The sequence below is a fragment of the Mesitornis unicolor genome, unplaced genomic scaffold (genome assembly GCF_000695765.1).
Source record: "Mesitornis unicolor isolate BGI_N332 unplaced genomic scaffold, ASM69576v1 scaffold50850, whole genome shotgun sequence".
Classification (NCBI taxonomy): domain Eukaryota; kingdom Metazoa; phylum Chordata; class Aves; order Mesitornithiformes; family Mesitornithidae; genus Mesitornis; species Mesitornis unicolor.
This window is the reverse complement of record NW_010158618.1, coordinates 819-9,951: the sequence shown is the minus strand read 5'-3', so window position 1 is coordinate 9,951 and position 9,133 is coordinate 819. Positions and strand designations below refer to the sequence as shown.

General features: G+C 34.4%; 1 protein-coding gene across 1 annotated transcript; it reads right to left on the bottom strand.

Annotated features, from left to right (window-relative positions):
- Positions 1-219: 219 nt before the first annotated feature.
- On the bottom strand, positions 220-8,881 carry LOC104540210 (vacuolar protein sorting-associated protein 13B-like; the record flags this gene model as incomplete). Its single annotated transcript, XM_010183955.1, has 4 exons — positions 220-394; positions 3,587-3,768; positions 4,906-5,073; positions 8,758-8,881. Coding segments are annotated over 4 exons (649 nt in total), but the record flags the coding sequence as incomplete, so codon positions are not given.
- Positions 8,882-9,133: the final 252 nt, after the last annotated feature.

Here is a 9,133-nt window from a genome sequence, read left to right as displayed (position 1 = left end):
TAACCTCAGTTTACTCAGGACCCTCAAAATACTTCTCAGAACATAATATGAAAAAGAGGTTGGAGCACCATATATTTACCCGGGACAATGAACTGACTATAACAAACTACAAACTGCTGAGATACTTTGTAATGCTCAGTCTTGGCCATTGACATTTGTAAAAAGCAAATAAATCAGTGTTTTTAACATTTCTTTTTAAAGAGTAAAATTTTTATTTACCTGTTATATTTCCCAACATATCTTTAGTGTGGCAAATCAAATCTTCACTTTCCCCATCTTTGAAGTTGCCTATTTCTCCATAATAAAGAGCAATCCCAAGTTGCATTATACGTATGAACATAGGAAGTTGCTGATCCGAGATTGAAAGTTTCAAACTTTCGACTAATGTGTGAATCTATAACATGAAAGAAAACAAAAGCAAGTAATAACAAAGCTCTATCATCATTAAAGCCAACTTTTAAACCACACGACTCAATACTAATTTTATATGTGCCTTCTAATTTCTAAAAACAAAAGTTGCAACACAACACAAGAAAAAGGGTTGAAAACTAACTGTGAAAAACATACAGCCTCTAGGTCTTCACAAAACATCTTCAGGTTGAAGAATCAAATGTAATATATTTTGCGTATTTTGCGTATATATAATTTTTTTTAATCTTAGTTTTACAATTGTTGCTGAAGGAATTTCTAAAACTGAAGTCACATAAGTGCATCTGATTAAACTTATTTTCATTATAAAGTTTCAAGTCTCTGCATGCTAAAGAAAAACTACATATGCTGTTTTTAATATACAAGGTCCTTCATTTTGATTTTTTCCCAGTTCAAATAATGTTATAAGTGAAGAAATAACAGGAGGAAAAAAAGAATCATTCCAACTGAAATGCAGAAATCCAGCTTGTCTGAATATTCGAGCTCAAGTATGCAATTAAGCAGGTCTCTAAATGAAAGCAACCTTTGCAAAGGCTGTTTACTAGGGTGAAAATTTATCCTTCTTTAAATAGCTTAGCTATTTTATGCAATACTTCAGAACATTTTTATGAGTATGTGATCATGTCATAAAGACAAAACCAGTAATACTTCAATAAAATTACTGTCTGCAACACCAGAAATATTTCTAGCTCGAGGTCCAGTTTCTAAGTGTTGTGGGTGAAAATAATGGAAGTGGAAAGTAACTACACATCAGCAATGGCCTTAATGCAATCCAGTTCAAGAAACATGAAGAATTATTTGTAAACAGTACTGCAGATCTATGTGTAGGTAAAAATACAGCAGTAAAATAAGTATTTGTATAAAAATATGTCAATATACTAATAAAACTTTGGTAATAAATTTATATGAGTAAATTTTATCAATAAAGCCATAGCTTTAGTCATACAGAATGAGTGACAATATAGCATCAGCCATTCATAGAGATTAAAGATTTTAGATATCAAAATTCTGATATTATTTAAAATCCTCTCAAAGAAAACAGCATGTAAAATCCTAAGATACATTTTGGAAATTTAAAAAATTTAAAAAAAAAATTAAAAATCAGTCTTTCAATGCCAATTTTTCAGGGTCAGTTGATCAAAAGTTGTCACTAATAAATCTCTTCTGTTTAGATGAACAACAATAAGGATAAGGAGCTAATAACTGTCTTAAGATTTGGAAGAGAAAAGGAGTATTTCGCCAGAAGCCTTTTCAAAAGTCACTCAAGAGGCATGTGTCCTAGTGGAGGACAGGAACACCAGGTAGCACTGTAGGCAATGAGCATAATTGTACAGTGGCTTAATTCAAAGTATGTTACACTCCTGGACTTCTTGTGTGGTACTACCCTTCCATCATGATGCTGCTCTTGCATTGCCAGTGGAACTCATCTGCCCCTCAGTAAGTTGACTCATCTCACTTAAAACCAGCAGAACACTATTTATTTCTTCTTGTCCAGTTAGCTTTATCAACACAGCGGTGACTGGAGGTCATCATGACAAATGTCAGTGCTGCTACAAACAGGGAGGCAGGACTGACATCCCCAGTGCAACTCAGCTCCCCTGTCTCATGGTTGTCTCATCCCATAATGATTTCAACAAAAAAGCAACAAAACAAAACAAACAAAAAGCCCCACACTTTAAACTGTGTGTTTTGTCGCCTCCCTTCACGTACACCCTTTTAAAACTGAAAATAGGAGATTAGTGCTCCAAATTTAACAGCATGCAAGTGTATAACCAAGTACTTCACAACTGTCCTCCTTTGAGAAGTCTCAACTTAAACTCATTAAGTTTAGTTCAGCCAAAATTTCATGATAGACATAGTAGTCAAAATCATACAGGTTATAAAAATATTCTAATCCCTACAGAAAAGCCAAGAGAGCATATGCTATTACAAACATGGATGTCTTGGAAACGTTCACTCAAGACTGAAAAACAGATGTGCTTTACCAAGAAAACAACACAGGGTATGAAAGTTTTCATTATTTTCTATCTTCACAGATTTGAAGAAAAAGCTCAAGTGCTGCCGGCTTTTGTCTGTAACTGGGAAACAACCAACCAGCATACAAACTACTGGCATTCAGTAACATACCTTTCAGATGCACTGAAGCTACAGTAATTTCATTTGCAGTGGAGACTTTCAAGAAGCTGTAAGCGTTCTGGAATTACTTCCATTAATTAAGTGCTTGTATTTACCAACCTTTATTTCAGTTGTAATAAAATACAGCTATTTCTATTCCACAATTAAATATAGTAAAGACAGCCTTTAAAATAACTGAATTCTGATGGTCCACAGCACACAATCTCCATGCATACAAGAAATCAGAAAATTATCAAATCTAAAATTTGTGAGGGTGAACAGATATGTAGATCTAATCATTGCACAATTGTATGGCAGTGAAATACTAGAAAATATTTAAGATTTTAAAAAATCCTAACCTTTGGACTGCTACTCTCTGGAACTTATTAAATAGGCACCACTAGTATTTGTTGAGAGAGGGAGGGAAAGACGACAAACCTTACATGTATGAGTTGACTACTCAGAGCAGAAAAATAAAACAGGGGTGAAAGGTAGTTTAATCTCTCCACCAATTTGGCGCTTTGCTTGTGCACTGCAAAATGTAAAGATGTCACCTGGTGTCAGACACCCATGAGAAACATTGCTCTCCTGCTCACTACGAACTGAGCTTGGTTTGCTAATCCATTTAACGAGGTTCACTGCTTAGTGTTGATTGATACACTGAAGTTTCTTACAGTTCATGAGAGTTTGAGCTACATTTGAAACAGTAACACAAGTAAAAATCCCTTCCATCTTATTGCAGGCACCTTAAAGCATATGGAGTTTTTTTCTTTAACAGATTATCTACAGACTTTGTTTTTCTTACAATTAATGTTTTCTTCTTTAAAACGTAAAAAACCTGAAAATATTAGAGAGCGCTACTTCCTTAACTACATGCTGTTATTATACATAAACTAATTGTATCATAAACACAATTTTTAAAAATCCCTTTGGCAAAAAGAAACAGCATTAGCTTTCCATTTTACCTTAAATTTCAAAGTATATTTGAAAAAACTTCAAAACTTCACAACAGAGTAGAAAAAGAAGTATTTTGGATACCTACTTTAATAATAGAGGGCATTTTGGAGTTGAGGTTATCATAAGTAAAATGCAGACGAGTCCTGAAGGAACATTTGTAGAGCAGAGGCTCCTGGTAAAATTCAATTTTGCCACTAGCATTTCTCTTATCAAGACATACTGTGCAGTCAGAAAAGTTGATCATCTTTCTCAGTACAAGATCGGTGGCTTTTAAAAGAAGTATACAGGTTAAAAAATATATTGCATAATAAAAATAAGTTATGCATACAAGTTCTTAACCAGAAGAAAACAATACAAGACAGTTGTGTGGTCAGTATTTAAATCAGCAAAGAGAATTACTAAACATGCCACTGATTTTTTTCAGCTGAATATTTAAAAGGTGAGGACAAGCTAAGTACAGCCAATTCAAGTTTCCATCCCTTCACTGTACCTTAGATCTGTTTATAAAATAAGAGTACTGCTTCATTTGGAAGGATAAGACCAATAAATACTGTTGTTATTCTCCCAGAAAGAATCTTGCAAATTTTTCAATAAAGTTTCCTTTTGAATCTTCCAAAGCAAACACGAACTATTATAGTGATCTTAACATGAAAAATCATTTGTAATTCTGTCATATTAGTTTGTAATAATTCTAGCCAGAACAAAGAAATGGGTCCAGTGGTCAGGAAATCATTAATTAAATTCCCCATTCTACCAGAGGTCTTCTGCGTGACCTTAAAACACTCTTACTGTGCCCAAATTCCACCTCCACCAAATATCAGTAAAAACACCTAGACTTACAACTGAATGAGGTTATTCAAAGACCAAGACATTCAGATACTGAAGGCCACGATAAAAATCAAAGTTGGGCTTTTTTCCCCTGAAGATGTGAAGTGAACTGAAACACAGCTTGCAATTGGTGTGCCACACTCACTACAGTGCAGCACGTTTTACTGCCTCTCCAGCCCGCTTGTTTAGAGGGTTTTGATCATCACAAACAATTGCAAAGGAAAACCTTAAAATGCTACTGCACATTCATAAAAATATCAGCAGATTGCCTAAGCACTCACCACTAGTGGCAAGTGCAAAATTAAATGCAATCGCAGAAGGATGGCAAGAATGAGCAGAGGACTACAAAACATGTTGTTTAATTATCTGTGATCATACAAGTGCACATTAAGAATTCATCTATATTATTATAATTGGTTCTTCAAAATTAAGTACATGGGAAAATCTGGTAAGAAATGAACACAGACAAAAAGTATCTCTTGACCTAAGGAGTCAGTTTTATTCGACTTGAAAATTGCTATATTTAATTAAGAATGCCTCCACTGTAATACTTAAAACCAAAAAATATCTACTCACCAGAGATGTCCATAAACGCTCGGTCCCAAAACTCATCCACTGTATAGCATTCTGCAGAAGTGATATTGACTGAGAGAACAATATCATCCTCCACGTATTTTAATATGAGATTGTTGATCACAATGTTGACATTGTTTACAACACGTCTAATCAAACTCTGAACATAACCTACAAAAGAAAAAAAAAATCAAATGCTTAGAATTTATAAGGAGACACGATGCCAAATTCACTTATTACTGAAGTCATTACTTCCAACTTCTATTCTTTATTTAAATCAAATTTAAAAAGTGACATTGTCTTTTACTTAGAAAAAAAATAATTTTTGGTGGCAAGAATCAACTTTCAAACTAATTAAGAAAACACAAAACTCTGGATTATGATAGGCAAAGAATTTCAATGACAGTGACTCTTTTTACTTGAAAGGTATTTAGAAATAGGTTTGGAAGCGTGAACACGAGTTGCTAGGTTACTTGTTATGCATATATTGTGCCTATTTGCCCCCTCACCTAGTTTTTCAGAAGTTAACTAAACATTAATATGCCTAGTGATTTTTTTCATTCTAAAAGCTAATATATTCACATTGTGCTCAATAAGAGTCCTGTGAGGTATAACAAAATCAACTCCTGTCAACAACCCAAATGGTAAGCACCTGCACTGAAGTCTGTTGGGAAGAAATCAATTTAAACTTTTTCATAAATAATGTGATTGGAAAAATGATCTCGTCTGTGAATTCCCAGTATGTGGTAAACACTCATATTTTACCAATATGGTAAAGAAATTAAATACTACCCATATTCATGTCTTATGTCTACTGAATGTAACTATGAAGCGAAGTCATTTGTGCTGGAAAAAAATAAAAAAAAACAAAGCCAATATCATTTTTAGCATATCAATCTAGAAAGCTACTGAAAAAATACAGAATAACTTGTTTTTAAGAATCTTTTCACAGACTTCTTAAAATGGTAACATCTTTTTAGGTTTATATGAATTCAGAAAGCCTAATGTATTATTTCAATAACTGGGGGAAGTAAGAAACCCGTAGCAGCACTAGAGTGGTGTAAACTGACCTGTATATAAATAGCAGCAGGCACAAAACATTTACTTGTTTTTCTTCAGTTCAGCGTAGAAATATTTTTTGCAGATTATGTAACTAGCAACTATAAAATCATAACCAGTAGTTTAATTAGGATTTTAAAACAAGCTACTAATCTCATTGAAGAAAGTGAAAGCTCCAAAAGATTTTTGCAACATTTTGCTTTCAAGGGTCATAGCACACAAAAAAGTGGTAATTCTACTGATAGTTTCTAGCAGTATTCAGGAAAGGAGAACAACACTTTAATCTATGTGGTTTTTTGCCCAAATGACTAAAAAGAGTGAAAATAATTATACCTTCCAAATGAAACAGGGGTCACAGATTTCACAAAACCTTTGTTTCACACTTCTGTGAAGACATTTCCAAACTAGTGCTGCAGTATATTGATAGAAGTACTATACAGATACCAGCTTTTTACTTCAGTTTAGCTTCAAATGTACTAGAATCAGATTCTCATGAGTGGGGATCAGCCATTTAATAGAATGAATTTTAATTCTTACTATTTCTAACAAAGTAATAAAAACATCAGCAAGTTCATGTATAATACAGCTTATAAAAAAAGGAGAGGGTTATTTCAAATAAAAGTGGAAGAAAACAGGCGAGGGTTGCTTCTTTTCCTGTAATTTTTAAATATAACACTATGACCATCTTTGCCACTGAAATTCAGGTAATCTATGATGAAGTGACTAAAAATCTAGAAAATGTGTCCAAGTAAATTCTCTCCTGAGGTGCAACACAAAATCCACACGTATGCCTTTTCCAGATTGTCCAGAACCCAGCAGGCTGCACTGTGCAGTAAGAGCTATGAATACAATTTCAGATCCAACCCAACAAAATATTGTAGCACTGTAGTCCACAGAGTGGTCTATTGATTCAATAGAATTGATACCAGACTGGTTACATCGAAACTTCTTTAGTACAGCAGTGCTATATTGTTACCAAATCTACAGTTTTAGCTAAGCTCTGCCTAGCTTAATCTCTGAAAATACAGCAGAGCTAAAAGACAAGTAAATCTTTCAACAAGTTACACCAGTAGCATGATACCTGTATCCTCCAAAGACTAAACCAAATCAAAGCAGATGACAACACCTTACTAAAACCCAGGATACGCAAATTAAAGCTTAGCAAAGCCATATCCTATACCATAGGGAATAAAATCATTCTTTGAAGAGGCTTCTACTCCTCAAGGAGGCTGCTTACCACATAGACCCTCTATTTAAACAGTGTTATTAATGCATCAAAAATCAAAATCAAACCCAATTCTATTCAGAGAATTTTGCCACATGGAAAGTAACTTACAGTCCATTACATAAGGGAACATTTCAGTAATGCTCTCTGAATCATTAGACTTTGCTACCAACATATTCTGTGCAGCTGAAGAAGGAATGTGATGACAGTTTCACAGAAGCACAAAAACATCTACAGATCTACCAAATAATAACATAAGAAGACACCAGATTTGATAATTTGCTATGGTACTGCAAATACCGTTAGGTACAATTAGTATTAGCACACTAATCATTAAGAACAACTATATGTTCATAAGAGATGACACATAAACCAATTTTCAATGTGCACATTGCATCTGGATCTGTGGAAACACATCTCTTGGAATGTTTTAACTCCATCACACGTCAACGTGACAATAAGCAGACCTCTAACCTTTCACTAAGGCTACACCTTTCTGGGACGTCCTCAGGTAACACTGACAGAAACAAACTTGAGGCATTAAACTCCTAAAACTGTCACTGAAGGCAACATAATCACCCCATTCTTTGGCAAACCTTTGACTCCTGTTGTTCACAATTGAGACCCAAAGAACCAAACGCCACAGCATTGCCAGAGCTGAAGCACTGTCCGTGGTAGGAAACTGTGGATGCTGAGTCCTGCAATTCCAAGCCACTGGAGTTTATTTCAGATCTGGCTCCTCAGTATCAATAACAAAGCAAGAATATGTACTCTGTAGTACCTAATCTTCCACACACTAAATTTCAATGTTGTCTTTTAACAAAAGACAGAAATAAGCGTAACACTAAACTGTTGTCTTTAACTCATCTGAAATTACAAGCCCCAAGAAGGCAATTCATTCCAGTACTCTGCAATTTCATTTTTCTGCACAAAACGCCTCACACTCCAAATTCCTGTGCAAACTCAGAGGTAATCAGATATTTAGTTCCTTAAGCATTTTTGTATGTTATCAATATCTCCAAGTTCAACTGAGCTGAATTCCACCTCAGAAAAAGAAGAAAAAATAAAGTAAGTAGTGAACATCCCTACCAGTAGACACAAGACTATAAGAAACATCTCTCAGATTTATAACCCTGAAAGACAAAACCTTACCTTTAAAACTATTACAGTAATCTTAAAACAAAACGTTTTAAAACATGCAAGAGAAGAACTTAATGTGAACTACTGGGCAGTTAATAAGCAGTAGAAAACACAGTGATCTGAAACAGAAGAAACAGAGCATCAGAGGATAAAGCCTACACTACCTTACAGCGTGTTTCTCACACTAATCTCTCTTGCACTATAAATGAGTTCTGTAAGATAAGGATTCAACAAAACCGAAGGAAAAGATGTAAGAATTAACTACATTTTATTGTAATTTGGTTCTATTATATAATATTCAAGTATGTCACTCACATTTATGTGATTTGTACGTGGACAGAGATATAACAGCCTGACTTAGATATTGTGGCTACCTGAATGAAATTTAGGTATTTGCTATCACTCAAATACAGTCCAGCTTCTGAAATTACCTGGAGGTAAATCAGGGTCAGGAGAAGCAGATTGCTGAACTCGTCGTGGTTTTACTGCTGATTTCATGCTTTCTGTGGTACTGCGGTTCGTTGAACTGGAACCACAACTTTCATGGTCTTCCTGCTAGAAGAAAAGACAGGAACTGAGTGAATCAAACAAAAGAAACTAAATGTGGGGAGAACAAGTTCGCAAAGATTTGGTAAATTGAACTTCTGTTACAGTTTTTCCACCAATTCTATCCTGTACACACACCTAACTACAACAATTATTACAAAACTAGCTAGACAACTTAAAAGTGATTTGCAAGTAACACTTCCACTAACTTTTATTTTTTTAAAATATAATTTTTATTTCAATTGAACACATTTCATTTAG